Source organism: Vicugna pacos, chromosome 13 (assembly GCF_048564905.1).
Source record: "Vicugna pacos chromosome 13, VicPac4, whole genome shotgun sequence".
Lineage (NCBI taxonomy): Eukaryota > Metazoa > Chordata > Mammalia > Artiodactyla > Camelidae > Vicugna > Vicugna pacos.
The window spans coordinates 38,499,345-38,523,009 of record NC_132999.1 but is presented as its reverse complement, the minus strand read 5'-3'; the positions used below and the strand labels follow the sequence as shown (position 1 = coordinate 38,523,009).

Below are 23,665 nucleotides of genomic sequence, written 5' to 3'. Positions count from 1 at the left end.
CCAATTGTCAAGTTTAATTATTTCACTCTCTTAATAGTTTTTCATTAATGTTTCTTCATATAAGAGGACCATGTGTTTTAAACATTTCAAAAGCAACTTTGTTGTCCAGTATTTTAATTTTATTTTAATTTTATTTTTAGACTATCAATTGTCCAGACGTTCACGGGCCAGAATGCTGAGCATAGACAAGCCTCTCTTCTCTCTGCCACCTAATGACACAAATGTGACACAGCAGTCACATCTGCAGTGCCCCCAAGAGCAGTTCTTCAGTAATTTTAGAATATAGAAATTTGCTTGCCTCCGCTCCCACCCCCAGCCAAGCCCACCCTCCACCCCACGCCCCACGTCCCACCCTAGTCCAGAGTTTCTGAGAACACTTCTCTTTAGACTTAGAAAAGATAAGCTCTTTGGGAATGGAGCAAAAACAGAGAGTCCTCAGGGAAAGGGTACACACACATATACATACATAAATGCAATTAAAGTACTGCATGTAGTACTGATAAAGCAGAAGTTCTGGTCCCAGGTAGGAGGCTTTGTAATGCTACAGCCTCCCTCTTCTGCCCTGAATCACAGAAATGAAAGAACATATATTTTCATAAATCCACTACCATGCTAGTAACCAGCAAGGGTTTTCTTCAGTGGACCAGAAACTATTAGGAATCCCTGAAAGGCAGAACTAGATTGGCTAACATGACATGTCAGTGACAAAGATGAGCCCACAAGAATCCTAAACATTTGAGGAATTCAAAAAATCATAAAAGAGAGAAGCTCCCAAGAAAATACAGTAAACAGAGCAACAGAATAGGGCTTTAGAAAAATGAGTATCCCCAGAGATGAAAGAGGATACAGCACCATAGACATTAGTCAGCTAGAGAGCTTGGAGATTAAAAACCCAATCTGAAATAAAATACTCACTAGACGAGGCCATACAGCAGCATGGATGCAGTTGAAGATGAGATCAGTGAGCCAAGGAATTCTTTCAAAATATATCCCCAAAACACAAAAATATAAAATGTTTCAAAGAAAAGTTAGGAGACAGGTCCAGAAGTTCCAATATCCATCCAATGGGAGTTTCAGAAGGAGAGAAGATACTGGAGAAGGGAGACCTCTCAAAGCAATTCTCAAAGAGGTTTCCCGGAACTGATGAAACCCTCAAATGGAAAGACCTCACCAAGGACTTAGCAGAATGAACTGAAAAAGGAATATTGTAATAAAATTTCAGAACCCAAGGATTAAGAAAAAAATAATATTAAAAGCACAGAGGAAACAGATTCCCTATCAGTGGAATATACATCAGGTTGACTTTAGACTTCAGATAAAAATCTGCAATACTTGTTGGAAAAATACAGTGAAGCAACAGCTTCAAATTTCTGGGAGAAAATAATGTTGAACCTAAAACTCTAAACTCAAGTAAACTCTCATTCTGGTGTGGGGGCTTGTCCTTTGTGTTCCTGTCCCATTTCCCAATGTGGTCATTTAACAGAAAAAGTACAGAACCAGGTGCCAGGATTCTGAGGCTGTGTGGCCCTGGGCAAGTGTTTTCATCCATCTGGGCATAGTTTCTTCTTCCTGAAAATGGAGGTAACATCCTTGCCTGATGAATTTTAATGAGACAAACAGTGAGAAATGTGTGGGAGCATCTAATGCAATGACTAGAGGGAGACTCTACATTCTCCTTAACCCACCCCTGTGCTCCAGAGCCTTGTTCCCCTGGTCCTCAGACCCCAGGCTTGGATTTGATCTAAATTATTGCTTGGTGTTTGGGCCAATATTGGTGTTTCCTTCAGGTTCAGTCCCTTCCCTGGGCAGTATTCAGTGGGCTTTCCCATGTGGGGAGATAAGAGGCTTCTTGCAGGTTCTGATAATGACTAGACAGAGGTAGACGATGCCTCTCAAGGATGGAGAGTGGCCACCTCCACTGCCTCTATCTAGGGTGGGCCCTAAGGACCAGAGGGGCCCTTTCCACACCCTGGAGAGCCCTACACTTTGGTCCACTGTCTGGTTAGCCTGGAATTTTTTTTACAAGCTCCGGATTGGCCTCTGTCCAAATTGTGCCCCTAAATAACTGTTAGGTGACTTTGGACAACCCTCGGATCTTTGTTTCTTAATTTATAAGATGGAGAAATCTGTACTCATGGATCTCAAAGGTATCTTTCAAGTCAAAACCTCATAGAATTTTGGACTCTTCTAATGGAATCTGAGTCATAATGGCATCAAGCAAAGAAAGAATGCAGAACACTGACCCCAGCATTTCTCAGCTGAGAGCCATGCAGAGGAAGCTGCCCTGTCTTCCTGCTCCACCTCCTCTTCATCACACTTCTCCCCTTGCCCCAGCTCAGCTTTCCGCTCCCTCCCTTCCTCCTGTCCTGCCTCTTGTCCCTATGACTTCCCAGTCTCTTGGCCCTGTGCCTACCTCAGTCACCAGTTACTCAGCCCAAACTGGTCCTCTTCCTACCTCATGCCCAGACTGGCTCCCTCCTCTTTCCGGTTCTGCCCCCTGCCACCTCCCTGCCTGGGTCACCTCCAGCCTGGCCTGTCCCCCTGCCCCTCCTACCACCTGCCTTCCTCCCCTCCCTCTCCCTTCCATTCACCGCCCCTTCCGACTTGCTCCCCTCTTCTCCCGCACCCCTCCCTCACCCGTTGTACCTCCTCCTCACCCTGCCTCTCCCCACACCTGCATGGGCCTTGGGCCCAGATAAGCCTCCCCAGCTCCTGCTAGCACATCTGCCCCAACCAGCCCTCACCAGACCTGATTCCCACTCTCCATCATGGGGCCATGTGTTTCTACCAGTGGGGCACCTGGCACATCCCAGAACTCTTGGGAATGAGGTATGCAGCATCCTGGTGACTTGGTGGACATGGGGGACATTGGATGATGACCAGCAGGCATGTAACCTGGAGGGGCACCTCCCTCAGGTAAGAGCCTCTTTCCCAAGATGGGTTCTCAGCTACCCCCATGTCTTGGTTATCTTGTTGCCCGAGTTTAGCATATGTCTTCACTCCCATTCCTTCCATCAAATATAAAGGGGAGCAAAGCTTAGGGAAAATTACAAGTGGACTCTGAATTTCAGTCCCTGTACATCTCAACACTTGAGTCATGGACACTGATACACACACAGACACATGCCGTCCTGCACCAACTCCTAGTGGCCATAACCCTGTACAGAGATCAGCTCCAAGTGCGAGGCAGCCTGAGCCTGATGGTGGTATGGATGGAACGCTCCTGAGACGTTCCGTTTCCCCGTCTTTTTATATAATCTAAAAACCTTGGTTTGGACCTCTCGGTTTCCTTCTGTAACATATTGGTCAGTTGAGGTCCATTGGCCATGGTTCATAACATGCTTTTATCATTGGCCTGTGTGAGACCCCTTTCTTGTTCATTTAGTTACTCACTTTTATGCCCATTTCTCATTTCTCTACTCCCATTGTAGAGAAAAAAACCCTCTGAAAATATTTTGACATGTGGGTGTGTGTATTCTTGCAAAATATGTGGTGTTATGTTGGGAGCTGTATTTTTAATTTTCATACATGATATTATGCACTAGACTTTATCACATTTACTGCCTTTTTACCCAGCACTATTTTTAAGATCTGTGTGTGTGTGTGTGTGTGTGTGTGTGTGTGATCTCTGCTCCTAACTTCTGCACTGTATCCTGCCGAGTGTCTCCTCCACATTATACTCATCCATTTTCCCCAAGCAGATGGACACCTAGATGGCCTCTAACTCTCCACCATGGTGGACAGTTCCCAAATGGCCATGCTTATACATGCCTGCATTTGGTACCATGTGGGAGTTCACTGGGATAGGTGCCCAGCACTGGGAGCGCTGAGCTGAAGGGTGCTCTAGTCAGTCTTCCATTATTCACATACAAGTGTTCTTGCTGGGTAGAGAAGTCATTCATTCTATATGCATATTCATAAAGCAGCTTTAGTAAACTCCCTCTGGGCCATTGATGTGCCTGAGACCTAGGAAGTGAAATAATTTCTCAAACCTGCAAGATAACTTTTGGTTCTGCTCAGGCGAAGACTTTTCTAACCAGACTGTATTTGACAGCTTTGTCTAGATCTCAGTAAACGTTCTCTATCCATCTGTGGGGTTTTGAGGCAAGTACACACACATACGAATCAAAAACTATAGGATTTCTCCTCGACCCCAGCACGGGCAAGTTTTAGCTACTGGGTCAATACCCATTGTTAGGCTTTATTTATAAAGGAGCTGCTTGCCAGACTTCTGCAACTTCTTTGCAGTTTGTTCTCATGATTAATATTATTACCAATCACAGTTGTTACTGATATATGTCAATCCACAGTGCTTCATGCTTTCAGAAGCTGCTGGGATCTTTAGTAAGTTCCTTTTCCTTAGGCAGTTTGCTCCCCCTGAGTCGCTCATTCCTGCCTGGTTAGTTGTCCAGTCTTGAAGGCTGTCTCCCTCTGTAATTGTTCCCGCACACCACCTGGGCTCTGGCCAAGCCATGAAAGATACAGGACCGGTGATGGCTGAGCTACAGAAGAATGCAGGGGCCTGCCCTCAGGGAGAACATGACTGGAGTTTCCTGGGCAGCTCCCTTCCAGGCGTATCATCTCATCTACTTCCCAGGAATAATCCAGAATAATCCTCTATGACCGCCGAGACTTTCCCTCTATGAGAATCCAGCTCCTGCAGGAAGGGGGAGGTTTCCAGTGTTCAGATCAAAGCTGTGATTTATCTCAAGTGGAACTTACAGAGCAGCAGGGTTTGGAAGGCAGTGGTAGTCTAGATCCTACACAGCTGTAAGTATCCGATTTACAGGTGATATTAAGATAGACATTGCTGAGACACAATTTACATAAAATTAAATGTATCCATTTTAAGGGTACAGTTTGATGCATTTTAGTAAATACACACAGCTATGTAACCACTGCCACAATCCAGATAAAGAATATTTCTATCATATCCCCAAATTCCTCTGTGATCCTTTGCAGTCAATACCACACATCCCAAATCCTCAGGCAACACTGATTGACATTTTTTCCCTATAGATGACTTTCATGTGGTCTAGAATTTCATATAACAGTCTTTTTTAAATTGAAGTATAGTTGATTTACAATGTTGTGTTAGTTTCTAGTATACAACACAGTGATTCAGTTATACATACATATTCTTTTTCATTATAGGTTACTACAAGATATTGAATATAATTCCCTGTGCTCTACAGTAGGACCTTGTTGTTTATCTATTTTGTATATGGCAGTTTGTATCTGCTAATCCCAAACTCCTAATTTATCTCTCCCTGCTGCCTTTCGCCTTTGGTAACCATAAGTTTGTTTTCTATGTCTGTGAGTCTGTTACTGTTTCATAAATAAGTTCATTTGTTTCATTTTTGTAGATTCCACATATAAGTGTTATCTTGTGATATTTGCCTTTATCTGACTTACTTCACTTAGTATGACCATCTCCAGGTCCATCCATGTTGCTGCAAATAACATTGCTTTATCATTTTTATGGCCAAGTAGTATTGCATTGTGTGTGTGTGTGTGTGTGTGTGTTTGTGTGTAAGTGTATATACCACAACTTCTTTATCCAGTCATCTGTCAATGGACATTTAGGTTATTTCCATGTCTTGGCTATTGTGAATAGTGCTGCTATGAACACTGAGGTGCACGTATCATTTCGAATTAGAGTTTTCTCCAGATATATGCACAGGAGTGGGATTGCTGAATCATATGGTAATTCTATTTTTAATTTTTTAAAGACTCTCCATATTGTGTTCTATAATCACTGCACCAAACTACATTCCCACCAACAGTGTAGGAGGGTTCCCTTTTCTCCACATCCTTTCCAGCATTTATCATTTGTGGACTTTTTAATGATGGCTATTCTGACCGATGTGAGGTGATACCTCATTGTAGTTTTGGTTTGCATTTCTCTGATAATTAGCGATATTGAGCATCTGTTCATATGTCTGTTAGCCATCTGTATGTCTTCATTGGAGAAATGTCTGTTTAGGTCTTCTGCCCATTTTTTGACTGGGTTTTTTTTTTGTTACTGAGTTGTATGAGCTGTCACATAACAGTCTTTACTCTTTTGCGTCTGCTTTCTTTCATTCAGTGTGCTGTTTTTGCCATCCATCTGTGCTGTCCATTTATCGGTAGTTCATTCTATTTAGTGCTGATGAGCATTACATTAATCTGCCACAAATTGCTTTCCCATTGCACCTATTGCTGGATATAACAATTATCAGTTTATTGCCTCTCAACTCCAAATCTACCCTTCATTACCTGCTCTGCGATAGTTGGATAGCCCCTTTATACGTTTCTCCTTTGTAGTGACAACAATATAGAGCTATGTCAGTAGGTGGTGCTGGAGGGACATGGCAGGAGGAAGAAACATTTCCTGGGTCCAGGGTTCTTACGTTTGCTTCTCTTCCTTCAATTGTCCTGCTGCCAGAGGCACTTGCATGGGGATATCCATTAATATTCTGTCCCAACTGTGTGTCTAGGGCATGTGATGCCTGTGAGTTCACAGTCTCAGGCCTAGCCCTGCTCCCACCTTGCTAGATCCCTCCCATTGTAGGCTCTGTGCCCCTTGGGCACCACCCTCTGACTCCCTTGTGCACCTACCTGCCAGCCTCCACCCACCAGCTCCCTGGAAGGGTGTTTCCAGTGGCCCTCCAGACATGGGCACATGTGTCCTAGGCCTTCACGGCTCAGCCTGAAGTCCTAGGACTCGCCCAGGGCACTCCCTGCCAGCCTCTGCTGCCAGTACCCCAGAGGGATGCTTCCTGCTGACCTGAAGTCTGTGGACCAGGCCTGGCCTGGGCTCCCAGCACACCTCACATCAAATTACACGCTCTTCAACAAGGTTTGAGTCCTGGCTTGATGGAAAGGTCTCCCTTCAAATTTGTTCCTTCCTCGGACACTCCCTCAGCTTTAGAATATTCTGTACATTTCTCTCTACACTGGTAGCATTAATAATTTTTAACCTTAAGGTTTCTTTGTTCTAATTACTGTGTGGTTTCTTTGTTTTGATTGACCCCTGACAAATACATTAGACATCTGTCCTGCTTCCAAGTTGGAGCTATTATAAATAAGGCTGCCATGAGCATTTTTGTCTTTCAGTGGACACTTCATCTTTCCTGATAAACAGCTGAAAGTGGAATTGCTGGGTCTTGGGGTAAGTGTATAAGAAATTTACAAGAAATTGCCAAACTGTTTCCCATAGTAATTATACCAGTTTCTGTTTCCATCTAGAATGCTGTTCCAGGGGGAAAGGTATAGCTCAGTGGTAGAGCGCATACTTAGCATGCACGAGATCCTGGGTTCAATCCCCAGTACCTCCATTAAAATTAATTAATTAATTAATCTAATTACCTCCCCTCTTCACCAAAAATTAAAAAAAAAAAAGGAAAGAAAACGTCAAGAACGATGCTCCGCAGGCCCACCAACACTTGATACGGCTAGTCTTTAATTTTAGCTGTTCCAATGTGTGCAGCTTCCTGATGAATTATGGTGATACATATCTTCCCATGTTCTGATTGGCAATTTGTTTCTCTTTTTTTGTGACACGTCCGTTTAAATCTTTTGCCCATTTTTACTTTGTCTTATTAAGTCATCATCTTATTCTAAGTAATAATGGTATCTTTCAAAGAGAAGAAATTTTGAGGCAATCCAATTTATCTTGTTAATTTTATTTTAGGGTTAGTTAGTGCTTTTTGTGTTCTAAGAAATTGCTGCTTACCATAAAGTTGTGAAGATGTTTTCCTGTATTTTTTTGTAGAAGTTTTATAATTTTAACTTTAATGTTTAGGCCTATGATCCATTTTGAGTTAACTTTTGTTTATAATGTGAGGGGTAGAGGTTCATATTTTTCCATTCAAATATCCAGTTGCAGCAACATTTCTTGAAAAGATTATTGAATGATTCTGGGACCTTTGTCAGAAATTAATTGGTGGGGGGGAGGGTATAGCTCAGCAGTAGAGTGCATGCTTAACATGCACAAAATCCTGGGTTCAATTCCTAGTACTTCCATTAAATAAACAAGAAATAAACCTCATTATCCCCCCCAAAAAAGTTAAAATTAAAAAAAAATTGGCCATGTGTAAGTCTGTTTCCACACAGTTCTCTGTTCCATTGATCAATCCTTATGCCAGTACCATTGTCACCTCATAGTCAGTCTTGCAGTCAGGTAACATAAGTCTTCCAACTCGGTTCTTCCTTTTCAAAATTGCTTTTGCTTCAGTTCTTCTGCCCATATTTTAAATGGGTTGGATTGTTGTTCGTTTGCTTTTTCATTGACGAACAGTTAATTTTAAATGTTGTATGATAGCATGGATGGATTTGGAGGGAATTGTGCTAAGTGAAATAAGTCATACAGAGAAAGTCAAATACTGTAAGATATCACTTACATGTGGAATCTAAAAAAATACAACAAACTAGTGAATATAACAGGAAAGAAACAGACTCACAGATGCAGAGAAGGAAGTAGTGGTTACCAGTGGGGAGAGGGGAGGGGAGGGGCAAGATGGAGGTGGAAGATTAAGAGGTACAAACTATCAGGTATAAAACAAAATAAAGCTACAAGGATGTGCTGTACAACATGGGGAATATAGCCAATATTTTACAATAACTATAAATGGAGTATAACCTTTAAAAATTGTGAGTTACTATATTCTTGTACATAATATTGTACATCAACTATACTTCAACTTTTAAAATGTGATATTGTGAGATAAATACATAAATTTTTAAAAATTGCTTTTACTTTTCAAGGTCTTTTGCATTTCCACATAAATTTTAGTACTGGTATGTCAATTTCGTCCAAAAGCCTGCTGGAATTTTTACTGAAAGTGTGTTGACTCCAGAGGTAAACTTGAGAAGAATTGACATCTTAACAATATTGTGTGTTTCAATCCATGAACAGGGTATGACTAACTCTCCGTATATTTATGTCTTTAATTTCTGTCACACCACATCTCTCCGATCATTCTTCTGCCATCGCATCTCCTTTTGACTACAGCTGAAAAGTTTTCCACTTTTAAAGACCCAAGTGATTAGAATGGGCCCACCCACGTAATGCAGGATAATCTCCCTATCTCAAAGTGCTTCATTTAGTCATATCTGCAAAGTCCCTTTTGCCATGTAAATGAACATTTTCACAGGTTCTGGGCGTTTTATGTGGATGTCTTTAGGGGGCCATTATTTGGCCTGCCACACTTCACCACAAGTACTGCTACAATGAATAGCCCTTGTACATGTCCCTTTAGTCGATCAATGCACAAATTCATTGGTCATAGGGTCTGCGTATAATTGTCTTGCTCTCCAAAATGGCTGTACCAGTTGAACCTCCATATCCTTGACATCACTTGGCAGTATCCAGCTTTCTAATTTTTGCCAGTCGATCATTACTAGTATGAAGTGATATCTCATTACTGCCTTAATTTGCATTTCTCTGATTATGATTCTGAGGTTATTTTCATGTGCTTATTAACATTTGGACTTTGCCTGTTTATTTCCTTGGATCGTTTTTTCCACTGAAGTTATTACCCTTTTATTGTTGATTTGCAGGACTTCCTCGTATATTCTAACTATTAATCACTTGCTGTTTCTTGACACTGTCAATTATCATTCTGCAATCTGTTTAACTTCTGTCCATGACACCGTTCGTTAAACAGAAATCTTTACTTTTAATGTAATCCCAGTACACAGTTTTTAATGTATAATTTGTGCTTTTGAAATATTAAAAGTTCTTCCTTGCCCTTAGTTCACAAAAACTATTTCTTTTACATTTTTAAAAATTATCTTTACAGTTGGCCTTTCAATTTGGGTCTATTAACCCATCTAGGGCTTATCTTTGTAACTTGGTTTGGGTGGGTGTCGGGTCAAGCCACTCAAGATGGCTGTTCTCCTGCTCTCTGTACATCCCCTGCTCAACCAGGCCCTGCCTCACTCACAGGACTATCCAATCCTCTTAATTATAGGGCTGATCAGTAACTGCCTACGTGCTTGCCACCTCCCCCAGCTGCTGGTTTCCCTGGTAACTGATGAGCCAACCTGCCGTCAATTCCCCCTATAAATGGTAGCCACCCTCTCCCCTGAGTAGCAAAGATTGCTGCCCTGTCCTGCCTGCCCTCTGTGGTGCACGGAGGGGTGTCACTCCAGGACCCTTTGCTTCAGACGTGTAAGATCCCCTAACCAATAAGCTGTTGATGTCTCTGCTGCTGTCTCTGGGCTCTTTCTTCCATCTCGAGGCTGGGCAACTACAAGGCTTGCAGGCCTGCGGGATGCAGCCCAACAACTGGTGAGCCAGCCAGGAGGCCGAGGAAACTCCCAGGAGTGTGCCGAGATGTGGGGAAATAAGGGCAAGGACCAGAAAGTTGCAGAGTAATCCCGAGGCGGCCGTCCACTAGCACGTGGGGCCCTGTGGCAGCTGACTGCCGTGAGAGGGGTCTTTGTCTCCTATTATATTGATCATGTCCTGTTAACCTCAGGGTCTCTTTCCAGTTTAAAAGTAGCAACCCCTTGCTCAGGGTTTACCTGACTACGTGAGAATGGCTGGTGAATACAGACAGAACACAAGGACCTGGATTATCTACAAAATACTAGCATACCCCTGACACGCCACCCCTGAACAACTACAGACACAGGCTTTGGGGATATTAACTCAAGGACAGGCTTGTGAATTGGACGTGGCCAGTTACCCAAAAGGGTTTTGTTGGAGGCTGTGGCAACGGCAAAATAATAAGAGTATCCTTGAGCTTCTGGTCCCAGCTCTGGAAGGGGTGAGCAATGATACGGTGTGATGGAACAACAGCTATATGCCATTATGATGCATTACAGGTGGAAGACATTACAAAAGGTCTACCTGAGTGGTCAAGCAATGCCAAAACCCACTGTTTAGGGTCTAGAACAGCTGTATGTGACATAGGGACTCCATGGACAGCCACCAAGGAACCACTTCACTGGCCATGAAGTTCAGGAACAGACTGATAAAAATAACATACACTTAGGATTTCCACCTGCCTTACAACCCCCCTGCTGCCGGGCTAAGTGAAAGGATGAATGAACTACTTAAACAACAGCTGAGGTAGGAAACCTGTTCTCTCACCACGTGGACCAGGAGGCTCACTCAAGTCCTCCCAGCTATAACTGAGCATCCCTGGAGCCAGGGCTTACACACTACGGTCAGGACAACAGCTCACTTTCGTCCCCACCAAAGGATCCACCCCCCAGGGGGACACATTATAAAAGGGCCCTAGAACTGGCAGGTAAAGCCCCGGTGGTTTGGGTTTGTCATGGGGAACAGGAAAGACGCTTACAGATTTCACCTGTCTTCTATGTGGTCCCACCTACGACTACTAATGTAATTATTCTGGGCTCCCTACCGGAGAAGGCACCATTATATTAACCCTGGGGTCCATTGTTCTGTCACCTCTCCAGTGCTTGGCACAGGCTATGGGGGCTGAGGGTGGACAGGTGATATGGTATGGTATTGCACACCAGGACAAAAACCACAGGCAGGGTGGTGTTATTGCAGAATGGTTTTACTGCTTGTGCTTTGCATAATGGTCATGTCTGTACTGCGTAATGGTCAGCCCTGTAATGTGCCTGTTAAACATCTCAGATTTCATCCCACGCCTGGGTGGAGGGAATCTGTTTGCAGACTGGGCGACAATGGTGGCCTCTCTTGGAAATGTGTCTGATTGCTAGGTCTACAGTGAGTTTCCATAGAAAATCAGCCTAACTAATGAGACCATGTGGGGACGACTGAGGACTCTCACCTTTCTCCTGTCCCACATGCCAAGTGCCTGGCTCTAAAATTGCCCACTTCTTGGCGAGTCCCTATTGTTAGCATACTAGGTGTCCTACTCTTGATACTCTTTTCAGCTGCTGCTGTCTGTATTGCATTGGTGGCATTTGGTTGCAGTGCCCCCTACATACCTGATGCCAGGGATATTGTGGAAGAGGGGTGGACCAGGACTGTTAGGGTCATACAGGGTGCACAGGGGTGGAGGGTCAGGCCACTCAGATGGCTGTCCTCCTGCTCTCTGTACATCCCCTGCTCGACCAGTCCCTGCTTCACTCACATGGCTATTCCATCCTCTTAATTATAGAGCTTGATCAGTAACTGCCTACATGCCTGATTCCTGCCCCAGCCGCTGGTTTCCTTGGTAACTAATGAGCCAATCTGACGTCAATTCTCCCTATAAATGGTAGTAGCCTCCTTCTCCCCCAAGTAGCAGACTGCTGCCCTGTCCTGCTTGCTGTCTGTCATACCCCGTGGGGAGTTTCTCCAGGACCTTTTGCTTCGATCGTGTAAGATCTTCTTTCCAATAAACCATTTATGTCTCTGTCACTATCTCCAGGCTCTCTCTCCCATCTGGAGGCTGGGCAACCACAAGGCTTACAAAGCACAATGGTAGGAATTTCTTTTTTCCAGATGGTGAACCAGTTTTTCTAATATTTTGAACCATACATTTCTCCCCACTGTTTTTTTTTTAATTTAATTGTTTTTTTTTTAAATTAAAGCCCACGGCTCTTGCCAAGGCTTTTTATTTTTTATTTTATTTGTTTTTTTTTATTGAGGAATATTCAGTTTACAATGTTGTGTCAATTTCTGGTGTACAGCATAATGTTTCAGTTATACATATACATAGATATATTTGTTTCCATATTCTTTTTTATTATAGGTTACTATAAAATATTGAATATAATTCCCTGTGCTATATGTACAGTAGAAACTTGTTTATTTTATATATAGTAGTTGGTATCTGCAAATCTCAACTTATCCCTTCCCACCTCATCCTTTCCCACCTCCCTTCCCCCTGGTAACTCAAAATTTGTTTTCTATGTCTGTGAGTCTGCTTCTGTCTTGTAAATAAGTTCATTCCGCCTGTAAGCGATATCATAATATTTCTTTCTCTGTCTGACTTCACTTAGTATAACAACCTCCAGGTCCATCCATGATGATGCAAATGGAATTATTTTTCCTTTTTTATGGTTGAGTAGTATTTCATTGTGTATATATATACACAAACACCCTCCCTCCACAACTTCTTTATCCAGTCATCTGTCGATGGACATTTAGGTTGCTTCCATGTCTTGGCTAATGTGAATAGTGCTGTTATGAACATTGGGGTGCATGTATCTTTTCAAATTAGAGCTTCCTCCAGATATATGCTCAGGAGGGGGATTGCTGGATCATATGGTAAGTCTATTTTTAGCTTTTTAAGGAATCCTCCATACTGTTTTCCATAATGGCTCCGCGAAAATACATTCCCACCAACGGCATGGGGAGGGGGTTCCCTTTTCTCCACTCCCTCTCCAGCATTTATCATTTGTGAACTTTTTAATGATGGTCATTCTGACTGGTGTGAGGTGATACCTCATTGGAGTTTTGCTTTGCATTTCTCTGATAATAAGTGATATTGAGCATTCTTCCATGTCCTTATTGGCCACTTTTATGTCTTTGGAGAAATGCTTGTTTAGGTCTTCTGCCCATTTTCGGATTGGATTGTTTGGGTGTTTTTTGTTATTAAGTTGTATAAGCTGTTTGTATATTCTTTTCCCCCACTGTTTTAAGGTGCCTCTTTTGTCAGATATTAATTTCCCAGATATACATGTGCCCATCTGTTCCCTTTTTTAAACAGAAGTTGATTTAACCATTCATAGACTAACATTATTGCATGTAAGTTGTAGAGTAAGTTTAGTTAACATACAAACTGAAATTTTTAGACTACATTGAACTTATAGATTAATTTAAGGAGAGTTAATATCTTTATATTAAACTGTCTACCCAACAACAGGGAATGTCTCTTCATTTATTAGGATCATCAACTCTTCTATTAGAGTTTGAAAATTCTCTCCATAGAAGTCTTAGGTATAAATTGGTATCTTTCCTGACTGGTGTTCTCTGAGCTTCCTAGATCTGTGGTTTGGTGTCTGTCATTAATTTTGGAAAATTCTTGGCTATTATAAATTTCAAATATTTCTACTCTATTTTTCTTCTTTGGTATTCCCAATATACTCATGTTATACCTTTTAGAAATTGCCAACAGTTCTTAGATGTTCCATTCTGGTATTTTCACTATTTTTTCTTTTCATTTCAGTATGGAAAGTTTCTATTGTCCTGTCTCCCAAGCTCACTGATTCTTTCCTTGACCATGTCCCATCTAATGATGAGACTATCGAGGACATTTTTCACTTCTGCTCACTTATTTTGACTTTTACCAGGCTTTTGATTGCCTAGTCTTCTCTACCTGCTTGCTTTACTCATCTGTTCTTGCATGTTGTCTACTTTTTCATTAGAGCCCTTCATGTATTAATAGTAGTTATTTTAAATTTCCTGCCTAATAATTCCAGTGTGTGTCACAACTGATGCTGGCTCCACAACTTGCTTTTTCCTTTCAGACTGTGTTTTTTTTTCTTGCCTTTAATATGTGTACTATTTTATCTAAAGCTGGACATGATGTATTGGGCAATGGGGTATATTGGGTAACAGGAACTGAGGTAAATATGTTGTAATGGTGTGGTTTTGTTAGTCTGGCTAGGAGTTAGGCTGTATTTAATGTAGCTATAGGTGTCTTAGATTTCAACTTTCTCTAGTGACCTTATTTTTATCTCCCCTATTGATTTGGGGCTTCCCTAAGAACTTCTTTCAGAGGATGTGTCTTGCAGTTATTCCAACAGTAACGCACTAGATCCCTGTTCATATGGGGGTAAGTTGTGGGACAGAGGAAGCACTGTATCATGCTATGATTGCATCTCATTCTTTTAATGGGTCTGTTTCCCTGTGTTGTGACTTTCACAGGTGCTTTACTTTTCTTCTCTCCTCAGGTGGGAGAGGAAATCTAGAGGACCCCAGAGAGGGGAAAATGCCCTTCTCCAGGTGACTCTGGTTGTGTTTCCCTTGGAGAGTAAGCCTTTGCTACTGAGGAAGCTCTGGAGGTGCTTCAGAACTATTTCTCTTTCCCTCCTCCTGATGAAACCACTAGATCTTTCTCAGATCTTTACTGTGGGTACCCAGAGAGACAAACCCATATAAGTATGCTGCCTTCCCAAGACCACAGCCCCCAGTTATTTGTCATTCTCAAATTAGTCCACACTCAGCCTCCATCGATTTGTTAATATTAACACTTAAGCATTCTCATCAGTTTTTGGCTCCAGTGGGTTCTCCTGGTAAGCATATATTAGCTCTAATTCTCTATATGTGCTTGTCTCTCCAGATTTCAGGGTAGCAGTTTGCCTTGAAACATCAGTTCTGACAGGTCCAAGAAACATCACTGATTCTCCTTGCATTCATCTTAAAGAGAATGTCAAGTATGTTCAGTAACATTTGCTATAGGCTTTTTGGTATATGGCTCTTATCAAATTAATCTTCCATTTGCCAGAAGTTTTATTATAAATAGGATTAAATTCTATAAAATGCTTTTTCTGCATTAGGATAATTATAATTTTTTCTCCTTTTGTCCACAGATGTAGTGAATTACAGTGATGAATTTTTCTAATGACCCACCCTTGCATTCCTGGGGTAAATACCAGTTAATTATGATGTATTATTGCTTTTTTAAATCCAGGAATCCACTCTTATCTTTATTTTTTTGTTAAAGTATAGTTAGTTCACATGTATTATTTTTTAATACACTGTTGGATTTCATAGTTTGTATTTAGGTTTTTTGTACCTGATTCTATTTTCTTAGTATTTACTCTAGATTTTAGCATGGATACTTAAGGAAGATTGAGGTTATTCAGTGTCTTTAGCCTCCTCAAGAACATTCTAAGGATCAATTTATATGCGATCATTCTCCAATATTTTTAGTTCATGACTATATTTTTTAACTTTAAAAATTAAGCATTATTATAGTTTTATAATCTGTATGTTAATATTTACTAATTTTTAAAACTTTCATCTTTTGCTCACTTTCTTAATTTCAGCCCTTCCATCTAGGATCATTTCCTTAACAATGGCAAACACTGTAAATGCTACCTGCCAGGCCCTGTTCTGAGCACTTTAAACATATGACCTCATGCTAATCCCCCAATAAATTCCCTGTAAGTCATGTACCATAGTCCTTCTGTCTGAAGAACATCCTTTAGAATTTCTTCCTCTGGATCTCAGATTTTGTCTGTCCTTTTGTCTTTTTCTGTTTTGTTTTTGTTGTTTTTTTTGAAAGAATTTTGCTGGTTAGAAGCAGAAAAGTTCTTAAACTCATGAGAGTGTATGGGATAGCTCAGGAAGAGCAGAACGGAAAAGAAGAAACAGAACCCTTGGGAGCACCAGAGCTTACGTATTGGTCTCCTGAGCTTTCCCCCAAGGAATGGTGCTCACTGGAACTGCAAGGCCAAGGGCCAGGGCCAGAGCAGGGGAGGCCACACTGGAGGACTCTTGGGCTGGGGGAAGCATGTGCTATGACATTGCTATATTTTGTCCATCTTCTGTACTCCTAGACCCGGCCCTAGGAGGACAATGGCACTGCCCATAAGTGACTAAGTGACCCTCCCTGAGGCAGGGAGGGGAAGGGTTATTCCAGGGGTCAATGATTGCTGTAGTTCACGGCACTGGAGGTCAATGGCTATGTCTACTGTTTGTATCAGGTGTGGCTGAAATAAGCAAGACTGCCCCAGCCACATGCCTGAGCAGAGCTGCTGGAACCAAGAGCTCAGGAAGAAACAGTGGGTTGAAAGCAGTGGCCTTAGCTCCATCTTATCGTCCCCTCTAGTTGGCTCTGGGCACCTCTTGTGGAATCTGTGAGAAGAGAAGGCTTTGAAGCCTGTAAGCTGCCTGAAACAGTCAGATTTCATGGCCCAATGACATCACTGTGGCAACAGAGTTCCCAAAGAGGAGTCAGAGGCCCAGGTCTGATCTTTCAGGCCTTTTTCTGAGATGTAATTCTCTGTCCTGCCTCTCAGCCAAGGCATCTTCCTTCCTCCTTTAGTCACCTGCAACCCCATTTTCTCTTCCCTAGAATCAAGAACTGTCTTCAGAAAGCAACACATAAAACCATTTTCAAACTGACTTTAATCATTTTTTGCTGCCCAAATACTGTACATGCAGAAGCCATGTGAAGAATTTTCTCCTCAAGGGAATTGGCAAGAATGTTGTTAAGAAACAGCTGGCCGTCCTGCCCAGCCGTCCACCTGCCACCTGGGAGCCACAGCGAGTTTGGAAAGAAGCTGCACATAGAAAATGTAGAGAGCGCAGATATAAAAGGCTAACTGCTTATCTAAACAGTGTGCTTGTCAGCCCTATCAGCTCGCTCTCTCTGCAGGATGCATTTGGAAATTCTAAAAAAGGGGTTCCTGCTGCTTGTGAATTTACATTCTAAAGGAATAGATAGAACAATCAGGCCAACTTTTCCTAAGAAAGCAGCCACTCTGCCTGCTGAGATGGTGTCTGGTAAAAGACATGCTGGAGAGAAGAGTGATGTTTAAGAAGCAAAATACTTTGAAGGGAAATAGGTTCCCTCTCTCCTCCCATCAGAGAGCATTTCCTTTAAGATTCTCCCACTTATGTCATTCTAGAAGCAGAAATGAGGACCAACCCAGCCTCGTCTGCTGGTGGGGATACTGACCTACGCAGGTGCAGCTGAGGCTGCGACGTCACATCAGCACCTTGGAAATTGTCCATTGTAGACAACCCTTAATTATGCCTCATCATTATACAGGAAGAGAGGAGCAACGACCCACGAAGATGTGGAAGCACAGTCTGGTAGGATTCCCAGAGTTCTTCTCGGAAGCAGCATCTGGGCATGGACAGTTGAGGACCTGCACCCAGCTGAGGGCACCTAGGGCTGGAGGGAACCAGCCCGTGGAACCGGGTGCCGGGTGCACCAGGCTCACAACCCTCATCAGCTCCAGATCAGACTTTTGAAACCTAGAGGGGAACCCTGGAGTAACTAGCAAATGCTCTGGTTTTGCAGATGAGGAAGTTGAGGCCCAGAAAAGGGAGGAGCCTTGCACAAGGTCACAGTTTCTGGCAAAACTGTATGACTGTATGTTAGAGCCTTCGATTCTCTGCAGCCAGCTGTCCAGGGCATTGACCATTGGGACAGATGCTCTGCTGCCCCTGGAATTCCCAGGGCCCATTTCTGTTTGCCAAGCTCTCTGGAACCTAGTCCCAAGGACCCTTCTGGCATCAGTGTGAACTCCTTAGGAGGCTCAAGGCTCCTGGCCTTACTGGCCAAGTTTCCAACCAGAGCCCAGGAAGGTTTTCCCCAAACAGTAACACTCATGCTTTTTGATGAGCATCCGCCCCAAGCCAGTCTGGGCCCCTGTGAGAATGCAAGTTTCCCTCACAGGCACAGCCTTGCTGTGCCCACAACAGCCCAAGTTCAGGGTCAAGGGGACGGGGGAGTTGCTTTGCTACATGGAAAGATTAAGCCCTTTTTCAGAGAACAAGGTTCCACCATCAGGCAGGCCGATGCCTGAGCCACACGTGTGCAGCTCAGCCGGCAGAGCTGGTGCCCGAGGAGGCCAAGTTGCTCTCTTTGGCATCAGTGACACTGCTCTGAGATGCTCAGGCACTCTTTCAAAATAACCCTGGGCTGATCCAGCCCCCATCAGGCCTCACCGGATCGGGCAGGGCTCCCCTGCCCTTCAGTCATGATTGCTTTGTTTTGTTTTTCCCCATCTCTTCTGACCTGAGTGAAAAGCAGACTTGAGGGAGAAGGCGGGTGAGGAGTCTACATTCCCGTCTCCTCCCTGATCATTCAGTGAACGGTAATCCAGGACAGGAAGCAGCATTTTCAAGAACCTCTTTCCGTGTCAGGATATTGGAGAAGAAAACACCAGGGAGAGGAAGAGAAGGGGAGGAGTTGGCAGGGCAGGCCTCTTTACCCTCTTCTTGCAGCCACAGCAGAAATCCCGCTGGACCACCTCCTGGCTGCGAAGGATGCACCACCACTCTCCACCATCACGCAAAGGCAGCAATTTCTTGCATGGGGTTTGCACAGTGCAGGAATCAATCAGAGAAGCAGAAGAGCAGCCTTCCTGAAGCCCTGCTGCTTTCTGGGCTGAGGAAGATGGGGAATTGGAGGTATCCGGAGCACTGGAGCCCCGGGGAGGTGGGGGGAGGAGCACGGCATCTCCTGGGCAGCAGGGTGCAGAGCAAGAGCCCTGGTTACAGGTCAGGGCTCCTGGTAACTCAGTCTAAGATTGTGCTACATTTCATTTCCAAAGAAGTACCCTTGGAGGGCTCTGTTGTCTTTAAAAGGGGTTGGGGGCTTCTGCACTCCTCAAGGCTGGCAGTGAAAGAAGAGCTCAGGCATGCTTGCCCTGGTGGGGGTCACGTCCCTGGGAGCCCAGTGATCCCACGAGTGATGAGCTGTGGGGATGCCCCCTCTGTCGGCCCCCTGAAATGCTGGCAGTGCCTGGGGCTTGCGGCATTACTGACAGCCTCCCGAGAGCTCCTTTCCTAGGAGTGCGGGGTGATGGGAGAGATTGGATGGGGAGTAGTTTGGGAGATGGTTCTTTCCTGAAGGATCACACCCCCTCTGTCACACCAAGACTTGGCCCCAATTGCTGGAGCCTGATTCATACCAAAGGCCCATCACAGACTTCCCTTTAGGGAAGGAAGGAAGTGGGACAGATTGAACAGAGCAGAAACGTGAAGACAGAGACTCTGAATCGTCCATCACGGTTCCTGCCCAACAGCCCAGCATCACTGCAGGGCCACTCCTGTCTCTGCCACGTTTCCCACAAATTCTGCCTGAGCCGAGGAAGACAGGATGACAAAGAGTCTTCCTGCTGTCATCAGCGCTGGCTTCCTCTGGTCTAAGGGGGCAGGTGGAGCCAGGATACTGCATCTAACAGTGAGTTGGTCTCAGGTTAGGGAGAATTCTGGGGGGATCATGTTTCTTCCCTCCCTGCCATGCCCTCTTCAAAGGACAGATGCTCCCCATCCAGGGAAGGCCAGGAGTCACGCCTGTGCTCCCTTCTCTCCTGGACAGGCTCGATCCAGAGCAGCTTCTCAGACGAGCCCCTGCATCCAGGCTGCAGAGAGCCAGACCCTTAAGTCAAGCCACTCACCATCACACATGTGCATAGCCTACATGACTACCCTCATGGGGGGAATCCAGGTGGGGATTAGGAACCCATTCGGTACAAAGGGTTAAAAAGAATAATTCCCTAAGGTCAACATGTGGGGGAAATTACTTCTCATCAGTGAGGTGGGACAGCCGAGTAGCCCAACCCTTGGGCCGTTTCGGCAGCTGGGGATTGTAAGCAGGTCAGCAGAGGTACCAACATCTTGGGCCCTACCTCTGGCTAGAACATCCCCTGTGCTACCAACCTTCCCCTGGACGCAAGGGGCCAGCGGCTTTCAGCTCCCCAGCAGCAGCCTCTGCTGGTCGCTCCCCGCCTTCTGTCTTCCTGGCCCCTAGAAGCATGAGGGTGACAGCCCTCACTGACATCCCCGATTCCCGGGGTGACTGCACGGGCTGGGTATCATTAAACTCAACGCCACATCACATCGGCAAATGTCTACACTACCCCACGGGTCACTAATAATCCCCCCACTCCGAAGGTGTCGGGCATCTTCACACCCTTCTGAGGGCCACTGCTCTGCATCACCGACAGGACATAAGGATGCTCTTTTGCAAGTGAGTTTCCTCCCTCTCCCCACCCTAGGATCTCAAAGCACAGAGCCCTTTGCCTCATTTTAGAAGCAGGAGAAAAGTGTGTGCACTAGCCAGTCCCGCCACTAGGAGAGAAATTCGTAGAAAGAGAAAACTCAACCCAGCTGCCTCCTCTCTCCACTCCGCGCACACAACTGTTCCTGCCTCTGCCGATCCAAGAACGGAGGCTCCAGCAGGAGTCAGGGGCCCAGGAGCTCCTTCTGTTAGTTCTTACTGCCCTGACCCACTTTTTGTCTGTGGGCAGGACCGATGGGGTCCTGGCTTCTCCTAGTTTTCTTGGAAGGGAGGTTGCCGGGCCCTGGCTTCAGCCTAATGTAGATCCTTCCAGAAAAGGCGACCCATTGGTGGAGATGGCTGTCTCCAGAGAGCCTCTTCCTTCACCCCTACCCCGAGCAGCCACCTCCATGCCCCCTGGGCTTTGGTTGTGAATGGAGTCCAAGCATGTCTCCACGGCTCCCCTGGGTCACTCCCCTCAACCCCCACGTACATGATTAGAGTCAGTGCAGCCCTCGGGGATGATGTCTGGGGAAGACGCAGAGGGGAGCCTGCCCCAGACCTTGACTCCTTGTGTTACCTCTTTCTCCCCACCAGACATGGACCTGAGGGCTGCTGTGTTCACCTCCTGGGCGGCAACCTGCCTTTCACCCTAGACCTGACAGATTTGGGCACTCCTGAGCCAGACTTCAGGACCCCAGCAGGCATCTCACAAGGTCCAGTCCAGGCCTTGGTGTCCACCCACAGGGCCCAGCTGTCCAGTCAAGGCAGGGTTTGAGTGGCTTTGGGCAGCTCCAACCAGACAAGGGTGGAAAGAAAGCAGAGGCGGGTGCGGTGTCTAGAGCAGGCCGGGCCCTCTCCACAGGGCAGCAGCGGAGCACGGGAGGCAGGCGGGGGGAGTATTGCTTGTACAGAGCTGGTGACTGTGGCGGTCTTGACTTCAGAGCCAGGCTCTCCATGGAGCCAGGAGGCTGGAGCCTGCGTGAGTCTGAGCTCCCAGACAGGGACCCTGGTCTGGAAATGAGCTAAATAATAGAGCCCCAGTGATCAACTTCATGCAGCTAGTCCTCAAAGGTCAGACAGGATGATCAACAGGGCTCAGAGCAAGTCAGCCCCGGCTCTTATTCCAGCCAGCAGCCCTGCCCTTGGGGGCACCCCAACACTAGCCAGGCACCACCCCAGGACGAGCCTAGAGGCGCACAGGGCCACCCTCAGGGCCTGGGGAGGACACAGGTGCCTCCAGGGGCTGCCTGCTTTGGCAGGTAACATCCCCTCTGAGGCCGACCTCTCGCACATCACATCAAGACCCTCCAGTCTGCACCTCCTGAGGTCCACTGGGAGAGCTGCTTTGGCATGTTGGAGGCAAGGAGGCTTGGAGGGAGACAGGAGGTGAATGCTAAGGGAGGCACCAGAACTTCTCCTCCAAGGAACCTGGCCAGCAACCCTAGGAACTGATACCTCCTCAGATCTGACTTGCAGGAAGGACGTGACGAGGGATAAAGCAATCTCCAAGCCCTCAGCTCCCCGGCACCTTCTACTCCCCGGAGCCCAGGCCGGGGCACTCTGTGAGATGCTACATGCTGCCGGTGCCTTCGGTGGGAAGAGCACCTGGAGTGCCGGGGGGAGAGGAGGGGTGTCTGGGTTCCCAGGGGGGCCTCATGTGGCCAGCTGCAGTGGAGGCTACATTCCTCAAAAAACAGCAGCAGTGCTGGGAGACAGAGAGGCGGAACAAAGAACAAGACAGAAAACTAAGCAAGGACCACCAAGAACAGGCACAGACGGGGGGCACATGGGCTCTGCCCTGAAACCAGGACCAGGTGGCATGGACCAAGGACCACGTCACCCACTTCCACCCCTGGACTCGGCGGGGGTTGTGTCCATGCAACACTCCTTTGTGTTTCATTTCAACAAGACACAGAGACATGAATTTCAGCCCATATAGTCACCAAGACCACCCAGACAAGTGAACAGATCTAACATGATCACATACAGACACAAACGCACACACAAACACACACGCACACACACTAGAGTCTCCACTGTCAGCTGGGACAGGCCCAGTAGCCAACAGGCATGCAGGAGGGCAAGGGGTCCAGAAAGACGTGAAGACTATGTACATGGGAGGAGGTCACCCCTTCCCACACAGCATCCTGGCCTCTTCCTGAGGTCCTCAGGGGCACGAGGGGCTGGTGGCACTCTCCAGGGAGGACTGGGACAGGCGCCTGGTGAGGGAGCCAAGGGTGGAGTCTGCCACTGAGGATGTGGGGAAGAGTTTGTACCAGCCGGTGACCGCAGCACTCAGGTCCAGCTCGTCCAGCATGATCTGGGCCATGCCCATGAAGCACTTGTGGTCCATGCGGCCGTAGTCTCCCCAAACAATCACCTGCCAGTGGGGAGGAAGAGAGCGGAGCTGAGCCACCTCTCTGACTCTAGGGCTGGGCAGTGGGCCCAGGAATCTTGTAGAGTTTTGCCAGGGCACTGATGGGACAGAGGCAGAACTCAGATTTCAAGCAACAGCTTGCTGAGTACTTCAGGTGCACTAGCCTCAGCCCTATAGACTTTATACACATTATCTCAACTGTTACAACCATCTAGGTAGATGTGCTATGTATTATCTCCACAAAGAGGAAATGCAGCTCAGAGAGGTTAATTAACTAACCCAAAGATACACAGTAATTGGTGGCAGCACTGAGATTAGAACTTGGGTCTGACTTCCAGAGCATCCCAGATGACAGCCTTCCTGAGGGAAGAGCAGACTGGGAGTCCAGGACCTGGGTCACAGCTCTCACTCTGCTGCCAGATCACAGGGACAATAAACACGAGCGCCAGGACAGGACGTCAGGTGGGAAGCCACCCAGGAAGAATGCATCTGTCAAACCCTGCTTCTACCTACCAGCTGTGCAAGCTGGAGGCAATCGAGTTCTCCCCCGAATCTCTGTTTCCTTATGAGTCAACCAGGGCAATAACATCTCACTGGGTTGTGACAATAAATGGATAAACATGTCTTAATGAGCCTGGCACAGGATAAATCATAAATGAAACAAATTTTAAGTTACAGTTTG

At 45.7% G+C, this 23,665-nt stretch overlaps 1 protein-coding gene, 1 long non-coding RNA gene and 1 other non-coding gene across 16 annotated transcripts in view; 1 reads left to right on the top strand and 2 right to left on the bottom strand.

Moving 5' to 3' along the window:
• Nucleotides 1-132: 132 nt before the first annotated feature.
• Nucleotides 133-263, bottom strand: LOC116283017 (small nucleolar RNA SNORA17). Its single transcript, XR_004192562.1, has one exon. It is a non-coding gene; the product is annotated as a small nucleolar RNA SNORA17 (small nucleolar RNA).
• Nucleotides 264-2,280: 2,017 nt separating this feature from the next.
• On the top strand, nucleotides 2,281-23,654 carry LOC116282979 (uncharacterized). Of its 13 annotated transcripts, XR_012079238.1 has the most exons (4): nucleotides 2,281-2,916; nucleotides 7,099-7,153; nucleotides 15,451-15,505; nucleotides 16,941-23,654. It is a non-coding gene; the product is annotated as an uncharacterized lncRNA (long non-coding RNA). The 13 variants fall into 13 exon arrangements; XR_012079249.1 differs by lacking the exons at nucleotides 7,099-7,153; nucleotides 15,451-15,505 and having other exon boundaries at nucleotides 16,941-17,683; nucleotides 18,824-23,612; XR_012079248.1 differs by lacking the exons at nucleotides 7,099-7,153; nucleotides 15,451-15,505 and having other exon boundaries at nucleotides 16,941-19,009; nucleotides 19,541-23,612.
• The window catches only part of RIMS3 (regulating synaptic membrane exocytosis 3), a 33,999-nt gene continuing 32,825 nt past the window's right edge, over nucleotides 22,492-23,665 (bottom strand). The window contains exon 7 of one of the 2 annotated variants that reach the window (XM_006215852.4): nucleotides 22,492-22,986. In XM_006215852.4, coding sequence (XP_006215914.1) covers nucleotides 22,774-22,986 — 213 coding nt within the window. In that variant the 3' untranslated portion in view covers nucleotides 22,492-22,773. The remainder of the gene's footprint in view (nucleotides 22,987-23,665) is intronic. The other variant, XM_072974677.1, reaches the window with a different exon arrangement.